This window comes from Choloepus didactylus, chromosome 2 (assembly GCF_015220235.1).
Source record: "Choloepus didactylus isolate mChoDid1 chromosome 2, mChoDid1.pri, whole genome shotgun sequence".
Lineage (NCBI taxonomy): Eukaryota > Metazoa > Chordata > Mammalia > Pilosa > Megalonychidae > Choloepus > Choloepus didactylus.
In genome coordinates, this window is record NC_051308.1 from 37,235,194 (window position 1) to 37,255,857 (window position 20,664).

General features: G+C 35.8%; 1 protein-coding gene across 1 annotated transcript in view; it reads left to right on the top strand.

Moving 5' to 3' along the window:
- The window catches only part of AIDA (axin interactor, dorsalization associated), a 69,033-nt gene extending 49,403 nt beyond the window's left edge, over positions 1-19,630 (top strand). The window contains exons 7-10 of the mRNA XM_037823368.1: positions 12,460-12,582; positions 14,642-14,764; positions 17,490-17,607; positions 17,753-19,630. Coding sequence (XP_037679296.1) covers positions 12,460-12,582; positions 14,642-14,764; positions 17,490-17,607; positions 17,753-17,849 — 461 coding nt within the window. The 3' untranslated portion in view covers positions 17,850-19,630. The remainder of the gene's footprint in view (positions 1-12,459; positions 12,583-14,641; positions 14,765-17,489; positions 17,608-17,752) is intronic.
- Positions 19,631-20,664: the final 1,034 nt, after the last annotated feature.

Sequence of the window (20,664 nt, forward strand, 5' to 3'; positions counted from 1 at the left end):
AACGTGGAATATGACTCCCGGGGAGGAATGTAGACCTGGCATCGTGGGACGGAGAACATCTTCTTGACCAAAAGGGGGATGTGAAAGGAAATGAAATAAGCTTCAGTGGCAGAGAGAATCCAAAAGGAGCCGAGAGGTCACTCTGGTGGGCACTCTTACGCACACTTTAGACAACCCTTTTTAGGTTCTAAAGAATTGGGGTAGCTGGTTGTGGATACCTGAAACTATCAAACTACAACCCAGAACCCATGAATCTCGAAGACAGTTGTATAAAAATGTAGCTTATGAGGGGTGACAAGGGGATTGGGAAAGCCATAAGGACCACACTCCACTTCGTCTAGTTTATGGATGGATGAGTAGAAAAATAGGGGAAGGAAACAAACAGACAAAGGTACCCAGTGTTCTTTTTTACTTCAATTGCTCTTTTTCACTCTAATTATTATTCTTGTTATTCTTGTGTGTGTGCTAATGAAGGTGTCAGGGATTGATTTGGGTGATGAATGTACAACTATGTAATGGTACTGTGAACAATCGAAAGTACGATTTGTTTTGTATGACTGCATGGTATATGAATATATCTCAATAAAATGAAGATTAAAAAAAAAAAAAAAAAAAAAAGACATAATGCTGAGCAAAATAAGCCAGGCACAAAAAGAGAGATATTGTATGTTACCACTAATGTGAATTCTGTGAAAAATGTACAATGTTTTATACTGTAGAATGTAGGGGACCTAGAGATACCAATTAGTGGAGGGGGAATGATAATCTAATAAGAACAGATAAACTATGGAGGGTAATCTCAATGTTATGGGAATGCTCAGGAATGATTATGGTTTGTAAACTTTCTTGGATATAGTAAGATCATGTTGGAAGCATTAGAGTTATTTTAGGTTTTTTTTTTCTCTTATTCCTTTGTTTTCTTAGGGGTTGTTAATTTTCTTGGGGTATGGTAGGAACATGTTGGAAGCAATGTAGTTATTTTAGATTATTTGTTTTTCTTACTCCTCTGTTTGGACATGGTTTATTAATTTTCTTGGGATATGGTAGGAACATATTGGAAGCAAAGTAGTTATTTTAGGTTATTTGTTTTCCTTAATCCATTGCTTTGTTTGAAATGTCGTGGGGTTTTTTTGGTTGTTGTTTGCCTGTTTGTTTTTAATTTTTTGATAAACAAAGTTAAAAAATTGAAAAAAAACCAGTAGAAAAATGGGAGTAAAAACTAAATGACAAATAGGGTGGGATGGGGGGATGGTTTGGGTATTCTGTTTTCACTTTTATTTTTTATTCTTATTCTGATTCTTTCTGATGTAAGGAAAATGTTCAGAAATAGATTGTGGTGATGAACGCATAACTATATGATCATACTGTGAACAGTTGATTGTATACCATGGATGACTGTATGGTTTATGAATGTATTTCAATAAAACTGAATTAAAAAAAAAAAAATTGAAGTTAAATAGGAAACTTAACCAAAATATGAGATGTACCTTAATTTCAAATTAAACCCAGTAACCCCCAAATTAAAAAGTTCCCTGCCACACTCGTGCTGGAACCAAAGGTTTCTCAGAGAACATCTGATCTCCACTCTCCAGGGGTTGGTCTCCCAGTTTGGGGGCAATGCTACCTTTTGCTACTCTCTTCTCTCTCTGGCTTTTTACTCAGATGTGTGTTTCTTAGCCTCTGCTCACGTGAAACTGCATCATCTGAACTCAAGTTAGTCATCTAGCAGCTTGGATGAGGAGAGACCAGTGGGTGTTTCTCACATGCAGGGAGAGCTTGAATTCCTTGAATTGCTTGATTTCAGGGTCACATGAGAACTCCAGAAGTTTCTGGTGATGTCAGCCACCCTCTATCATCTGCTGGAGTCCAGGTAGCCAGGGATATATGCATTAGGTGTTAATGATTTTAATTTCTATCTCAAACCTTTATCCTCTTACATGTTTAAGTCTTTTGTCTGTGTAAAAGTACAACTATTGCATGAAGAAGAGGCGAGGTATCTTTTGGTGTGGTTGAAGAATATCATGGAGTAGGACTTCATTGCTGGGAGTGAGAAAGAATAAGTTTTGAGGTATGTGGGAGTATCCTGAAAGAAAAGTATGGAAATAAAAGGGTCTTGGTCTAATTCTCTTTTGCATCCAGAGGCAGCTCTGCAAATACCATCCTGATGAGCCACTGCCTAGCCCCTAATCTTGTAAAACCCACAAAAGGGAAAATGCATGAAAAAGCTGATTCTCTCTTGATACTGGCTCTTGGGCTGACTGGCCTGACTGTTGGGGCTCTGGGAACAAATGAGTTATCATTAGCCAACAAAGACATTAAGAAGTAGGCCTCTTCAATGATGAGCCAAGTCGGGCAGTTACCTTACTACTTGTGTATTTATTGAACAAATCTTGCTGAAATAGCTAAAATACACTGGGTACTTGTGAGTGCATCAGTAAAGATCACATTACAAAAGCCTGCATTTTCAGCAGCACACAACTGCAACTCTACGTAAACGCCACAGATGCAGAATACTGTTATTTTGCTCTGTTTACACAGCTGATATACCTAGTCTAACAAAGGAGGGAGGAGCAAAATGCTCGAGAAACTCAGTCCACCAGGGGGGCGAGAAGAAAACCAAGTGCAGCGCGTGCATCGTCAGTGTTTAACAGTAAGAAGCAGAACAGTTCCGATCAAGTCCTGCCCTGTCAAAGGAAGAACTAAAAGACAGTTATATAAAAATTAAGGTGGGCTTTCAGACTGGCTAACACAACAACATTCCATGAGTAGATGGTATTGTCTAATTTTATTTTTGTCCACCACTCTATTATTAACTCTTTGTACAAGTATTGTACATTTATAGTAGTGCATGCAAGAACTTATTTTTGTTTGTAGTGTTAATCAGTGAGATACATGACTTTAAGCAACCCTTTCAATCAAATTCACCTACAATATGGCACTATTACTTATAATCCCATTAACGATCTACCGTCACCTCTATCCATTTCCAAACATTTAAGTTCAACCTCATTAACAATTCTGTACATATTAGGTAACCACTCCCCCTTCTCCAGCTTCTATCTCTAGGTACCTATATTAGTTAGGGTTCTCTAGGGAAACAGAATCAACAAGAGATATCTATAAATATAAGATTTTATAAAAGTGTCTCACGAAACTGTGGGTATGCATGAGTCCAAATTCTGTAGGGCAGGCAGCAAACTGGCAACTCCAATGAAGGTGTTCGATGATTTCCTCAGGAAATGAACTGGCAACTTCAAGGAACTTCTCAGGAAATGTTTCACTGGTTAGCTGGAGAAGTGAAGGTCCCTCCCCCTCTTCCTTAAAAGTTTTCAACTGATTGGATTAAATCCAGCTGATTGGATTCCCTCATTGCAGAAGACACACCCTTTGTTGATATGATCAGTCACAGCTGCAGTCAATTGACTGATGATTTAATAAACCAGCCTTCTGGTTTATTAACCAGCCACAGTGTTCTTGCAGTAACGGTTAGGCCAGTGCTTGCTTGACCAGACACCTGGACACCATCACCTGGCCAAGTTGACACATGAACCTAACCATCACAGTACTATATATTCTACATTTTAAGATCTGAGTTGACATATTGTAGTTAGTTCATATTAGTGAAATTATACAATATCTGTCCTTTCATGTCTGGCTTATTTCACTTGCATTATATCCTCAAGGTTCATCCATGTTGTTGGATGCTTCAGGACCTTATTTTTTCTTGCTGGTACATAATATTCCATCATATGTAATACCACGTTTTGTTTATCCACTCATCTGTTGATGGACACTTGGATTGTTTCCATCTTTTGGCAATTGTGAATAATGCCGCTATGAATATTGGTGTGCAAATGTCTGTTTGTGTCCCTGTTTTCAGATCTTCTGGGTATATACAAAGTAGAGGAATTGCTAGGTTGTAGAGCAACTCAATATTTAGTTTTCTGAGGATCTACCAATTAAATGGCTGTACCATTTTAATTCCCACCAGAAGTGAATAAGTGTTTGTATTTCTCCACATCTTCTCCAACATTTGTAGCTTCCTGTTTGTTTAATAGAAGCAGTTCTAATAGGTGTGAAATAATATCTCATTGTGGTTTTGATTTGCATTTCCCTAATAGCTAATGAAGATGAACATCTTTTTGTGTGCTTTTTATCCATTTGTATTTCCTCTTTGGAGAAATGTCTATTCATATCTTTTGCCCATTTTATAATTGTTATTTTTATTGTTGAGTTGTTGGATTTCTTTACCTATACTGGATGTCAAACCGTTTATCAGATATATGGTTACCAAATATTCTCCCCCATTGAGTTGGCTGCCTTGTCACCTTTTTGACAAAGTCCTTTGAAGCACGGAAGTGCTCAGTCTTGAGGAGTTCCCATTTATTTATTTTTTCTTTTGTTGCTTGTGCTTTAAGTGTAAGGTCTAAGAAGCGCCTCCTATCACTAGGTCTTGAAGATGTTTCCCTATATTTTCTCCTAGGAGTTTTATGGTACTGGCTCTTATATTTAGATCTTGTATCCACTTTGAGTTAACTTTTGTATAGGGTGTGGGTTATGAGTCCTCTTTCATTCCTGTGGATAAGGATATCCAGTTTTCCCAGCCCCATTTATTGTAGAGACTATTCTGTCCCAGGTTGGTGGATTTGGGGGCCTTGTCAAAAATCAGTTGATCATAGGTCTGAGGGTCTCTTTCTGAACTCTCAAATCAATTCCATTTATCAGTATGTCTTTGTGCCACTATCATGCTGTTTTGAACACTGTGGCTTTATATAAGCTTTAAAGTCAGGAAGTGTAAGTCCTCCCATTTTGTTCTTCTTTTTTAGGGTACTTTTGGCTACTGGAGGCCACTTAGCCTTCCAAATAAATTTGATACCTAACTTTTCCAAGTCTTCAAAGTAGGTTGTTGGATTTTTGATTGGTATTGCACTGAGTTTGTAGATCAATTTGGTTAGCCTCGACGTCTTAATGACATTTAGCCTTCCTATAAATTAACACAGAATGTCTTTCCACCTATTTAGGTCTTCTTTGATTTCTTTTAGCAATGTTTTATAGTTTTCTGTGTATAAGTCCTTTATATCCTTGGTCAAGTTTATTCCTAGATACTTGATTCCTTTAGTTGCTATTGTGAATGAAATTTTTTCTTAATTACCTCTTCAGTTAGGTCATTACTAATGGAAAGAAACACTACTGATTTTTGTGCATTAATCTTATATCCTGCCACCTTGCTGAATTTATTAGTTCAAGTAGCTCTGTTGTAGATTTCTTGGGATTTTCCAAATTTAGGATCATGTCATCTACAATAATGAGACTTTTTCTTCTTCCTTTCTGATTTGTATGCCTTTTATTTCTTTTTCTTGCCTAATTCCTCTAGCTAGAACTTCTAGCACAAAGTTGAATCACATTGGTGACAACAGGCATCCTTGTCTCATTCCTGATCTTAGGGGGAAGGCTTTCAGTGTCTCACCATTGAATACAATGCTGGCTATGGGTTTTTCATATATGACCTTTGTCATATTTCAGAAGTTTCCTTTGGTGCTTACCTTTTGAAGTGTTATCAAGAAAGGATGCTGAATTTTGTCAAATGCTTTTTCTGCAATATGATCGCGTGATTTTTCCCTTTCAGTTTGTTAATGTGTTATATTACATTGATTTTCCTGTGTTGAACCACCCTTGTGTGCCTGGAATAAATCCCACTTGGTCATGGGGTATAGTTCTTTTAATGTGCCATTAGATATGATTTGCAAGTGTTTTGTTAAGAAATTTTTCTATCTATATTCATTAGAGAGATTGGTCTGTAGTTTTCCTTTCTTGTAGTATCTTTATCAGGTTTTGTTATTATGGTGCTTGCTTCATAGGATGAGTTACGTAGTGTTTCCCTTTCTTCAATTTTTTGGAAGAGTTTGAGCAGGAATGGTGTTAGTTCTTGGAATGTTTGGTAAACTTCCCCTGTGAAGCCATCTGGCCCTGTGCTTCTCTTTGTAGGGAGATTTTTGATGAGTGGATCTCTTTACTTGTGATTGGTTTCTTGAGTTCTATTTCTTCTTGAGTCAGTGTAGGTTGTTCATGTGTTTCTAGGAAATTGTCCATTTCATCTAAGTTGTCCAGTTTGTTGGCATACAGTTGTTCATAGTATCCACTTATGATTTTTTTTTTATTTCTTTGAGGTCGATGATAATGACTCCTCTCTCATTTCTGATTTTATTTATTTGCATTTTCTCTATTTTTGACTTTGTCAGTCTAGCTAAGGGTTTGCCAGTCTTGTTGATCTTGTCAAAGATTTCTGCCTGATATTTTTCTTTTTCTTTGATTCAGCACGTGTGGGATCCTTATTCAGTCTATACCTTCCTCCAGAGTTCTGAACAAATGGCAATTGTCCTTTTTTTTTGCTGAATCTCTGGGGAGAGGTTTTTAGTAGCTGTTTATGTCGCCATGTTGATGACGTCACTCACACACAGATATAATTTTGTTTTTTGGTTCCCATAACCTGCTAGAAGTCAAAGGATGCAAAAATTGCTGCTATGAAAAGGAAAATATAGGGCCCTTTTTAGGCTTTGTGGACAATTAAAAAATGGCAAAGTGGAATATGGTGGTTAAAAGCATGGACTTTGGAGACAGACTGCTGTGTCATAAGGGGCCAGTTACTTAACTTTTCACCTCTGTTCACCTCTTTCCACCTCTGAAAAATGGGACTAGCACTAGCACCTTTGTCATAGAGTTATAATGAGGTTTAAATGAGTTAATTTATATAAATAATTAGGACAGTGTCTGACACGTAGTAAATGCTCTACAAATGTTGACTGTTATTTATGCAGCTCTTCTACATGGAAGAACATTTATTATTCCTGATCTAACAGCAAATGATCTAATTCTAGTAGGAAAAGCTTAGTTTACACTGGCTCAAGTATGATGGTTTCTTTTTCTTTTCCCAATTATAGTCTTCAAGTTTTATGAACATAGTTACTTATTCTCATACTACTTTATGTGGTTGAATATTTTAATTCTTCATTAAGAAATCTTCCTTTTAATGTATTGTCTTGATTTATAATTATCATATGGTTTCTAACCCAGGAGCTATGGATAATATGGTTTTAATCTGGTATTTTATCTTTTATGGATATTGTAAGAAAGAACATTGATTTATATTTTCTAGCCCTTGGTTTACGGGAGCACAATAACCTCTAAAACTGTAAAATTCATTTATTCATTCAACAAAATATTCATTCAACAAGATCTATTTCTAGTGCAAACAGTACAAAATGAAAAGTTATCCAGACCCTTCTTTCAAGATGCTTACTATGTATATAGTTAGAAAGACATGGCCATAAATACATAATTATGGGAAGTATGCACAGTATATCATGGGTGAGCAAACAGGGGACTAAACAAGGAATCCAGAAGGGGCTATCTAGTCTGAACTAACAATCAAATGGTTACTAGGAATTGGCCATGTAGGGAAAGAGCACATTGGAAACCATTGTGAAAATACCTTGAATTGACACCTTTGTATGTTATCTGTAGTCCTAGTAATATAGTCAGTGGCGCTGTTCTCTAATAAAGGTAAAACTGAACCTTAATGGAGTGAAATGTTTTACACCCTACCTTGAATTAGAGAAGAACGTAATATGTCACCTTTTGTAGAAAATAGAAGAGGGAAAAAGAATATGTATTTATCTCTTATTTATGTATCTCTGAGCTGTCCTGTATATTAGCTGTTAGCCCCATGTGGCTGTTTAGCACTTGTCCAAATTGATAGACTGTAAATGTAAAATGCGTGCCAGATTTCAAAGACTGTATGAAAAAAGAAAGTAAAATATTTCATTAATAATTGTTTTATATTGGTTACATGTTGAAGTGATAAATAATTTGGCTATATTGAGTTAAACTATATTATTAAAATTAGTTTCATCTGTTTCTTTTCACATCTTTACTGTGGCTGTTAGAAAAATGTAAAATTACATGTGCAGTTTACATTTGTGGCCCTCATTTCTGCTGGACAGCACTGATCCCTAACTATATCTAACTAATTACATGCATGCTTATTTTTGCAACAACAATGAAAAGGCACAGGAAGCACAAAGCAGAAATTAATGGAATTGATTGCCTAGAGCATTGGGTAGGATGGAAGATTGAAGGATAGGGAAAGTAGTGGAATATCTTTGAGTATAACTTTTTATATAGTTTGAATTTTGAACCATATTTTACATATTAAAAATAAAAATAAATCAACAAGGATGAGTGGGTAAATAACCTACTATATAATGGAAACAGAAACAGATAAACTTAACTTTATCACATTGATAAAGACATAAAGATGTAGAAGAAAAAAGTTCTAATGCAAATAATTTTGAATAAAATACTTTATACACCTTCAGTGGGATATATTCCAGTGATAAAAAGAAGCACATAAAAATCTTGAATTTTTAAGTTTGTGGTTTGTAGTGAAATTTTGAAACTGTTTTGTGTGTATTGTAGGATTGAGCAAATAAGTAAATACTGATGTAATTAGGAACCAAGGTTCTCAATGTAGGAGAAGAGAGATGTGAATATGGAATGGAGGAAACATAGGGGAAATATTGGATTAAAATAGGAGGTATCAGTATGAGTTCAAGATTAAAAAGAAAAAGCAAAAGTTATAGCCTCTAGGTCCGTTCACGGAAAGAGATTAGCAGTAATGATATCCCAGTAAGAAGGAGCATATCCAGTGTTCACATATTCAAATAGTATCAAAAAAATATCAGGTACCTTTTTAATAAATCCAATGGAAGATATACAAGACCTCTGTGAAGGGAATAATAGAACTTTAATGAGAAAAATTAACATGTCCTAAATAAATGGAGAGACATATACCAGTTCATGGATTGGAAAAAGCAATTTGTAAAGATGTGACTGTTTCTAAAATTGTTCTGAACTTCACTGCAATTCCAACAGTTGTTTGTTGCTGCTGCAGTTCTTTTTTAAGATCTTGGCAAGCAGATTCTGTGATTGACATGGAAATGCAAAGGATCAAAAGTAATTAAGACTTTTGAAGTATAAAGTCGAGGTGGGAGAATTTGCTTTATCTTATGTCAAGACTTCTGGTAAAGCTATCATAATTAAGATGCAAGGATAAGGAAACAGTCCAGTGAAACAGAATGGAGAGCCCAGAAACAGACCCACACTTGACTTATGATTGAGATGTCACTACAGATCTATGGGAGAAATAAAAATCTAGGTGGTGCTGGGAAAACTGAGTATCCATGTGGAACAGAATGAAATTGGGCTCCTACCACACGCCACAAAAAAGTCCTAGGTGGATTATAGAACTGAATGGAAATGGCAAAACAATAAAACTTTTATAAGATAAGAAAATACCTTCATGAACTTGGAGTAGGAAGAGATTTGTTGTATAAGACACAAAAAGCATGACTATAAAAGAAGAGATGAAGAAATTTGACTAAGTTAACATTAAGAATTATGCCAATCAGAAGACACCATTGGTGGAGGAAAGGCATTCTAAACATACAAAACTAATCTTTGGTGTTAGAAGCCAGGATTATTGTTATCTTTTGGGAGAGGTAGTGATTTGGGGCCCAATGAGGTCTGCTAGGATGATGGTAATTCTTTTTTTGGAACTGGTGCTAGTTGTGCAGGTGTGCTTACTTTGTGAAAAGTCACTTAAGCTGTACACTTTTTTATACATACGTTGCACTTCAATAAAAAAGATTTTTTCTTAAGGAAAGCCACCGAGCGCGAAAAGATATTTGCAAAACAAAAGGCTTATATGAAAAATATTGGAGAACTCCTACAAATCAATAAGAAAAAGAGGGACAGTCCAAGAGGAAATAGGGCAAAGTAGTTGAACACATACTTCAGAAAAGAGGAAATCCAAATGCCAAATTTAATGTGGAAAGGTGCTCAAGTTCATTCATCATTGGAGAAATGCAAATTAAAACTAAATCGCCGTTTTTTACACCCACCCTAAATTGGCTCAAATGAACTGTCACCGAGGACATAGAGAAATGGGAATGACACTGCATTTGTGCTAGGAGTAGAAATTGTCACAGCCACATTGGAAAATAGTTTGCCATTACTTGGTGACTTGGTCATTCCTCTCTTTCAGAAATGTGTGCTTATGTGCGCCAGAATCCATGTACAAGAATGTTTATAAAGCAGCATTGTTAGCAGTATCCAAAAACTTGAAGCAGCTCAAATGTCCATCTAGAGAAGAATGAGTACATAAACTGTGGTGTATTTATATAACTGAAACAATACACTGACAAAAATGAACAAATTACAGCTGATAATGAATCTAAAGGTTCAAAAGCAGGCAAAACTATATTATATAGGAATGTTTTTTAGTTATTAAAAGTCAGGATAGTGGGGAGTGATTAGGAAAAGGCATTGGGTGGGGCTGGAGGGAGCCCCTGGGGTAATGTTTAATTTGTTGACCTGAGTGGTAGTTACATGGAGGCTTGCTTTCCAGTTTTTCATTAAGCTGTACTTTTGTTTTATTTGCTTGTCTGAATTTGTGTTGGATTTCACAATTTGAAAGTTTAAAAAGCCTAGACAATGGGTGTAAAGACATTTTATCTTTAATATAAGAAAACTTTATTTTTGAAATGTGTTGAAATATGGCAGAATGGTTTATAAGAGACACTCAGTGTGCTAATTAATGTTATGTTTTTACTTTTGAAATGGTATTCAATACTGCGTTCAGTGTTCCATTTTGATTTTCTGCTTTTTTCGACTTCTTTGTGTCACAGCCCCAAATTTTCTTTCACCAAATATCACCATTTGAGACTCTTGTGTTTCTATGATATTGGAAAACAGAAAGCATATAGAATATTAAAACTCACAGGTCATCTCCAGTCATTTAAAAAGCTCAGCCTCTTTTTCCCACAGTTCTCTTAACCAGTCTTCCACTCAAACACAACAAAGCTTTGATTTCAAACCTCATCTCTATTTTGAGTAATACTAATTTTCTACAGCAATTTTTCAGAAACTCTTTCGAGAACAGATCCCTTTGAGAATGAGTATGGACCTTTCTCCAGAAAAATTCAGATAAATTCATGCATCCAAATTTTTCATAAAATTTCAGGGGTGTTTCTTAACTCTCTGAAGACATCCCATAGAGTCCAGTTTTTTGAAAGCCCCTGTTCTAGAGTTGCTTTCATTTGTAAGAGTCAGTTTGAGGAAGACAGCATGAAAAGGCTTTATATCAGACATGTGCATAGAACCATCACCCCAAGCCTATGAAAGTCTCTCAGTGCAAGTGTAATGAAGCCTCTTTTCCATACCTGCATTTTCTGTCATTCCTATATTTTAAAATTACAAAGTAAAAAACTGTTACACATTTTTACCACAATTAATTTTATAGCTTTATTGAAATACAATTTTCATATCATGAAATTCACCCATTGGAAACATGTAATTTATTGATTTTTAATAAATTTATAGAGTTGTACAAGATCACCACAATCCAATTTTAGAACATTTCCGTCACTCCAGAAAATTCCCTCAAGCCTGTTTGAAGTCATTCAAATGGTAACATTTTTAATATAGTAAGTTTATTGATTCATGTGCATCAAACACTTCATCATTAAAAGTAGGATAAAACATTGTTGAATAGAAACCGGAAAAATGTCAACCAACGTCCTTTTTAATTGTTAGATTCTGTAGTTTGAGAGATTATACACACACACAAATACACTACTGGATTAAAATGGAATAAATCAACTTTTTGTGTGCATCTGTTCTCCATAGGTGATTTGAAATAAATGAACAAACTGTGCAGTTGATTTCTTCCTCCATATCATTTCCTCTGTGGAGGAATGCTCTTGTGGTTCTGGGTGGTTTTTTCATATTTTGAAAATTTGGTATAAAATTTGGATAAATAAAGATTTCAAACGTACAGTTGCACTTGTGTTTTGTGGCATTCTCAGTGTATTAACCTCTGAGAGAATAGGTCATGTAGTATAGGTTGAGGAAAGGAATGGGAAATCAGACTTTAAAATTACTGAATTAAATACATAAATATTAAATCGTAAATTATTTCTTCCCTCAGTAATAACCAAAGGATTTATCAATTCATATTAAGTTCCTCAAAGTTGAGGATAATGCTTAAAAATCTTTTTCTATCGTCTACCACTTCATATAAAGATTGTTATTTGAGTATACTGTACTGTATGCATTATTAATTATGTAAACAACTTATAATTGGACTTTCTGGAGCTCGAAGTAGTAATTTTTGTTTTAGTGTTGAATATGAGGTATGCAAGGGCAGATTTATCTTGTGTGCAATTAAGTACTTGTCTAAAAAGGATAATGTCAAATGTGTGCAGGTTTTGGAAACCAAAATAATTCTTGGTAGTTACTAAGTCTGTTGAGAGCAAGGCCATATCTTCTCTATGTTTGTTAAAATATTTACTCTGAAGTTATTAGTAGAGTTCATTTTTACTGCTGTTTCTCCGTTGCCAGGTACTTTATTACCAAGGTTGCCCTCAGAACCGGGGATGACGTTACTCACTATCAGGATTGAGAAGATCGGTCTGAAAGATGCTGGGCAGTGCATCGATCCCTACATTACAGTTAGTGTAAAGGGTAAATAACAAATAACTCTGTCTCTATTTTTTTCTTCTGATGAATTTGATATCACTTCTCATTTGGCATTTGGGACAGGTTTTTTTTTTCCTCTGGTCTTATATCTGTGACAACTCATTTTAATCCATTCTACAATTTCTACAATGAGGCATAATACGTGGAAGGAGATTGCTACTTCTTCTCCAAACATTTCTGAGAGATTTACTTAGAATATTATCCTATTTGTGTAATTTATTCTCACCTTTGCTTTAGAGTTGTTCTTTGTATGTCTTTTTATTTTTAAAATTCCATCTAGGAGTGAACTACACATACACACAGTCCTTAACAGCAGAAGCTATATCCTTCAGGAAACAGGTTAGCAAAATGTCCCTCACCTTCCAAGGACGTGTGGTTTTCTCTGCAAAATCCTGTGTTCTCCTCCTCCTTTAGTCTCTCCTATTCCTATCCAAGAGAGCTTTGTACATAGGAGAGTTCCACAGGGGTGGATGAGAATCAGGCCTTCAATGAGTCACCAGTGGAGACAGGAAAATAGGACACATCCCCAAACATCTGTTACCTGAATGTAATCCTGTGGGGCCTTTAAAAAGTGAAGTATTTCTTATCCTTAACTCTGTTATGGTTGGTATTAAACATGATTATTTTTAGGATTTGTCTGTTTCTCCTATCCAATGTGGCAATCCAATGATTCCTTGAAAAAGAACTTTTTAAGTCGTCGACTTCAGAGGAAAATCATAGTGGTTAAATTCTTTTGTTGTTGCCAGGCACTTTATTTGTGAGGCCCTTAATAGTGTTAAAAAATAATTATTGGGTGATTGAAGAGGAAGTTGCCATGCTATTATTCAGAAGTAACTGCACAATGAATCCAGGTGGCTTTCTTTAATCTCTAATTTGAGGCAAATTAAAGAAACAGATATGGGCTGAAATTAAATGGAGGAAACTTTTGTCAATCATAGAAATAAATTCAGACCCATGGGTTCATTAATACCAAAGACACCCATGCATCTATTAAAAGAAAAAGGAATTAAGCCACAGAAAAGAATTTTAGTATATAGAGACCATGATCCACAACACTAAGGCTGCGATACTTGAACTTCTGCTATTACTGGTTTCTACTAGAAAGTATTTATACCCTAGATTGTTTGATAGACCATTTGTAGATCTGCAAATCTCAGTCAGGAATGTATACTATAAGAAAAAATTAATGATAACGTGGTAGATGTTATGTTACTTTTGCATGTAAGTTCAACCTGAAACAAGTTTTTGTGTAAATAGCTGTAGGAACTGAAATAATCCGTTAAATTGTTTACGTTTCCTAAGATTGGTCTGTTGAATAATACATAAACACCAAGTAGTCATTAAATAAATTCATGTTGAATTTGATTAAACTGAAAGATTCTTGGCTCCGGAGGATGAAAACCATATGCAAGAATTTGGTGTACCATCTGGTTGTTAAATCAGGTTATGTGATAGCAAATACAACAAAATTTTAGGTAATATATATGTGTACAACAAATTGTTGATTGATGGAAGGGCTTCATTAGAAGGCTTGTTCATTTTTTAGCCCTCTGACTTGATCACAACGGGAAAATTCTGGTAATGTTATGTTTAAAGGCCTTTCCATGTCACACCCTTGATTAAGGTTGGACATTAAGGGCAGGGACCCCAATGTGGTATATCATTCAAATTCTAAATTTTTATTGCACACCAAAATATAGTGGCCTACACCCTAAGGGAAACCAAAAGTCCTTCTCACCTTATCTCTTCACTGCAAGGATCAAATTTTGTCTTCTCCAATCTTCCTTTTGTGCCTTGGTCATGGCAAGGCCTCCCCCCTCCTCTCTGCCGCTCCCTGCACATACCTCTGTGAAACCAGCTCTTCGGGTACCTGCTCACAACACAGGGCTTTCCACTAGCCTGAGAATCTCCTTTCAGCTTTCTTCCTGTCTCTTTAGGAAAAATAACCCTTTGCAGTTTGTTTGCAGGTCTTTTTGTTTTTGTTTTTGTTTTTAATATGTAAATTTAAGTGCTTCTAAGCAGAAGCTTTTATTTTCTTCTCTAGATCTGAATGGCATAGATTTAACTCCTGTGCAAGATACTCCTGTGGCTTCAAGAAAAGAAGACACATATGTTCATTTTAATGTGGACATTGAGCTCCAGAAGCATGTTGAAAAATTAACCAAAGGTTTGTAATCCTAAACAGTTGGCTTCTTATGGACAGAGGCCTCATCTTATTCATCTTATTCATGTTTGTATGCCTCTTGGGTCGAGCACACTGGGTATCTGGCATAAGTAAATGTCACCTGGTGTTTGTTGAGTTGCATGAAATACGGATTTTTTTTATGTGGGAGTCATGAATTGTATTTTCTAGTTCCATAATAAATGACACCTTTAGATAATCAAATGTTCTTTGATAGTAAAATTTATTGCCTTTAACAACAAAATAGAATGAAAAGTTTCCTTATACCTAAGGGTTAGGGGAAGCAGGAGCTCCCTAAGGCACCAAATAAGATAAGTCTCTAAAAGTTGAAAGAACCAGTTTTTTCTTCCAGCTGAATTTATTATGTAGAAAGATACTGTAACTTGCAGTTAGTTGGCAGGAGGATGGAAAAGGATTAAAGCGTAGGTGAAGTTACATTTTCAAAGTAAACAGTTCTTAGGAGTAAATACTTCCCCATGCCTTTTGCCCAGTGGGAATGTCTTTGTTCTCTGAGAGGAAGTCTTCAGAATCCCTGTATCACTCAAGGTTCAGTTGCAGTTTCTGAAATTCTCAAGTGTTGCAGGAAGCTTGTACGAGATGTACACTTGCCTTTAGAATGACTGCGTTGGCCTCTAAAATAGTTGGTATTTTACTTCTCACATCTGGTACTTCTGCTGCCTCTGTTCTGTCTCTATTCCAGGGCTTCTGTTTAAACAGTGGTTCTCAAGAGTGTGGCCCGGGAGCATCAGCATCATCTGCATCCTTGTTTGATGCAGGTGCTGGGGGCCTACCTCAGACCTACTCAGTCTGAACCTCTGGGGGCAGGACTCAATGTCTGTGTTTTAACAGGACTTCCAGGTGCTGCTGATGTATACCACAGTTTAAGAATCACTGTATTAGGAATATGTAGTCGGTCCTTAATCAATAATGTTGAAGGAATTTCAGTATGAAGTATGCCTTCCAAATAAAAGTATTAACAAAACAAAATTTTTTAGCTTCATTGCTTTGAGAGCTGTATCTGAAGTAGGGATGAGGGGACGTGTTCCTGTGCTAACTTTTCTATTTTATTACACTGTGTTCTGAAAAGTGGAACTATACTCAGAATTTGACTTTATTCTCTCCAGCTTTTAATTTATTATTTACAGATACTATGGTTTAATTTGATCAGTGCTAATGACCATACTTCATGTTTTCAAGCATTTCAATTAATCTTCCTAAGCTACTTTCATCTGACATTTTGTTCTTTCTTATGTATATATATAGCATGAAGTACAAAGCTGTGCATACCAGGGATGTAGGAAATCTGTTATTTACTGATGATGCAGATGGATAATAATAATAAAAAAAAAACTTCCTAAGAATGATAGTAACATTTTTGGGACTTTAACATTGTTTTCAAATCCGATTTTATTTTCACATTTATTCACACCTCAGAGGCAATCATGAAGAGGAGATGGGTCCCCTAACTGAAGAGACTAAGAACTGTGATCTGCTATCTTAAAAATCTCTATAGTATAATCATGGCTGTGGGAGGGATAAGAGAAGCCACACTTCTGTGTATGTGGGAGGGCCACACACCTAGGAAGGGAGATCACATGGAACCTAACTCTTCAACTCTTGTGTGAGTTGGGAGTAGACTGACTAAATGTGCCCATCTCTTCCTCACCCACTTCCCATTTGTCTCCTGAGCGATTGGCTTTTCTTTCCTCCCTTAGAAGTGAGGCATTCCATTGGGACCCAAGTGCCAAGGCTGTACACACACTTCTGAACATTGTTAAGCTTCTAATCATTTGGGAGTTTTAAGTATTAGTTGTCTGTTGGTGGTCTTTAAAAGCCAAGATTCAGCCGTGCTCCTGTTAAGACAGCATTAATAGGTAACCAGTTAGGAGTGAACCCTGACTTAATTACCGCAGTTTCTGTGCCTTTTTGAGAAAGTGTTCCCGGCTACATTGATGAGAAGTTATTTCTCTATTTTCAACTTTTTTGGGGAAGAGGGGCACTTATCTGCTGTGCTTTGAGGAGACAAAACTATATAAATTTTTCATTACCACTTGCTCATTGTCGGGGGGTGGGAGTGGGCTTGCTCTTTAGACCCCTGTCTTCCAGAGTGCTTTGTACAGACCTGTGCAATTCCAGGGGAAAAACAAAAACAGTGCTTTGAACAGTGAAGAAGATATTATGCAATAGGTAACATTTAAAAACTGAACCAGCTTGTGATTTATTTTGTTTGAACTCCGAAACACACAAAAGATTGAATTTTTTAGTTTTTTTTCCAGGGGAAGAAGTGATTCAAGTTTGAATTTTTTCTAGGAATTCTTTTAAATGCTCTTTCTGCCAAATGAGTTGCTATAGGTAATGTTAATATTCAACAGGTATCTTGTATTTTCTTTAGTTTATGCTTCTACTTGTGTATATAAAAACTTCTATACTTTCTTGAGTCAGTGCAGCTCAAGGAAAGTTTGCTGTGCTTTGTAAAATCAGATGATATGGAGAAATGTCACTCCATTCAGACACAGAAGAGTTTTGGGTGACAACACAATTATATAGTCATATGAGAGACTGACATAGTTTACCCCATAAAATGATGTCAACCGTTGCTTGTTCGTACATATGCCTCTGGAGATAAAAGAAAATTGATTGACATGTTAGAAATGTGCTCTGTGGCTTATGTTGTTGTTTTTTTTTGTTTTGCTTTTTCAAAATTCTTTAGGTGCAGCTATCTTCTTTGAATTCAAACACTACAAGCCTAAGAAAAGATTTACCAGCACCAAGTGTTTTGCTTTCATGGAAATGGATGAAATTAAACCTGGGCCAATTGTAATAGAACTGTAAGTGATAAGCATCTAGAATTAGTATTAATTTAATGGTCACTAGTATTTCTTTCTTCTTAGTCCCCCTTATACAATATATAATCTTGGAATAGATCAATCATCAAGGTATTTTTAAACAATAGTCTTTATATTGTGGTTACAGATACAAGAAACCCACTGACTTTAAAAGAAAGAAATTGCAGTTATTGACCAAGAAACCACTTTATCTTCATCTGCATCAAACTTTGCACAAGGAATGATCCTGACACAAATGTCCTGGAACGTCTGTGAATTTTACCACTCAGTCAAAACCATCATAGCTCTGTGTAGCATATTCACCCTTCAACAAGCAGGAAGTGAGCTGTACCCATGCCAGTAGGCCAGAGTAAGTCTGATGCACAGCTGTGCCACAGATTTTCAAGTCCAGCACATCACTGACATCAAAGACTCCTTTGGATATGGGCTTAATAGAGATTTGGAGACATGTTTTTACTTTTCTATTAATTGTGCAATTAATAGTCTATTTTCTAATTTACCACTATTCCTACCCTGCCTCCTGGAACAACACTGTCATGGGTAGGACGTGCTCATCTTCAAACTGAATACAGCAATAAGAATGTGCTAGAGTTTACATATCTGCTCACTCCTGCTCCAGTATGTTTTGGTTTTTGAGTTAACTTCAAACTTTGGGTTGATATGGGTAGGATAACATGAAACTGCTTTGAGAAGAATTGGACCAGTTATGCTGCCTAAGAAGGTTAGTTTGGAAATTTATAAGCTGCTCCTCAGAGGTGGCTTAAAGTTCTGAGTGTTCCTGCTTAGAAATTGTGTGCCTTGGCTAGATCAGTGTCCCATGTGGGAGTGTGCCCCCAATTTTATCCATTTTTCCAGATAACCAGGTTGTTTTTTGAAAAGTGGACACATTTTTAGTCATGTTGATTAGCTGTTCTATATCACATTGCTATTATTTCCGATAATGATTCTAGGGGTAATGTTGGAATCATCTCAGAATAATTACAAATTTTTATGAGTATTCAGCTACCATAAAATAGCTGGCAGGTGGTTTTAAAATGTCTACCAAATCATGTAGTCTAAAAATAATGAATCAGATGCTAACAGGATACTGCAGGAATAACTGCTGTTTTTCTGACAACTGATTGTGAAACCTTAAACCCTGCATACCTCTTCCTGTAGTAGAGAGTATGCACATCTGGAAAGATACTCTATTTTCTTTTCTGATATAGGTAGATAGGCTTGCCATTTATTTCCTATTTAGATACATTGACATTCAACCATATGAAAATATGCAGGTCATTAGCTTATTATAATTTGACTATTTACATTACTTTTGACTGAATAATGGGGCATAAATAAAACTTTCATAGTAGACATGAAGTGGATATTTGATACACAAAACTTTGATTCGCAGTGGGCTTTCTGTGGGTTAGATATAGAACCCACATATTTTAATATTCACTGTTTTAAATGAACAATGCTAGCATGAGGGGAATGCAGTGTCAGTACTTGGCCTATTTTTAAACTAGTGTAACCCTAGTCATACAATTTGTTTGCTTTTTAAATTAACCACAGTAAATTGTTTTAGCCCTTGCACTTCAAGAGATCTTGTCTTTACTTTCAGTTGTCTTATTAGGTCAATTCTGTTTACTGGATAGATGTTAATAAAAACTCTATGAGCCTGAAAGAATTCTCAACTAAATCTAGTCTTGTCTCTTATCTTGATTGGATTAATTCCAAATTCTAAAACGATTAAATCTACAAGAGTGCTAGAAGATGAAGAATTTGCCTTACTGAATCACTTTGTTATTTACTTAACACTTAGACTATGAGTTGTCAGATCCCTAGACTGTAAGCTCCTCAAGGGGCAAGAACCACCTTTTCTCCTTGTCATGTAAATTTTCGAAGGTGCTTGGCAGCACCCTGTACCCTGTGGAGTACTCAATACCTTTAATTTGATGTTGCTGAGGAGACCTAAAAAATAATCCCTTAAAAAAAACTATTACAACTTAGCAAAACTGATAAATTGTTTTTTCTCTTTTCTCATAGACTGTAAGACATATATCAAAGGGTAAATTTATATGAAAAGCATCTGCTATCCTCCACATAAGTATGGTTTGTATGAACTACAAAAGGCCTTTTATCAGTATTAGTGAAGCGTGAGTTAAGCACTGTATGATTAGCTTAGCTTTAATTCAGATCTGAATGAAATGACAAAATGAATGGTTGTCTTGAACCAATTAACACAGAATCCTCCACATCCCACAAATTACTTAAATTTACTTTCCAGCGAAAAAAGTCGACCAGTGAATAGTAACCACAGCCATAGAGCTGCTTCTAGGTATTGCTGCTTCACAAATGAGATGATTTTAGCAAGTCCAGCAACACAGTTAGCTGGAGATGACTTCTGAAATAGATACTAACTTTATAGATGGACAAGTCTGATTTAACTGAAGGAGATGACCTTCACTAACCGGTGCACACTGGCAGCTTGCTTTGGGCTTGGCTGGAGAAGCGATGCCATCAGGTAGATGTGAGAAACTGGGGACCAGTTTAGAACTGCAAAGATGAGCTACACTGGCACCACTCTGCATCTTACTGAGTTTTCAAAGATATGAGATACAGCACACACACACACAAAAAGGCTAGTTTTAAATAAAAAATAGATTTAACTTACATTTCCTACTTAATTATCTTCCTAGCTGGTTCAATCTATATTTAAATGCTTTGTAAAACTAGAAATTATATTAACTTCAGCACTGTTTTGTGTGCTTGAGAAGATTGATATATTCAAAAGTTGTGTTTGTGGCTTCAACTTATTTTACATGGTTAAAAGTGGCCTGTGCTGTTACCTATGGCATTTTCCTCTTAGATTTGATTTCTTCTATTGTTGATTCTCTTTTCCTTAGGAATAGCATTGAATTCCTTTTGAACTTTGAGACAGTTCTCCTGTTTCAAAGGTCCTTATTTTCTAAAGAGGTATCTTTAGGAGTCTAGTATAAAGAGAAAGTTTTCTTTTTCATTGAAGCTTCTACTCTTTTTTAAAAGGTATTTTTGTGG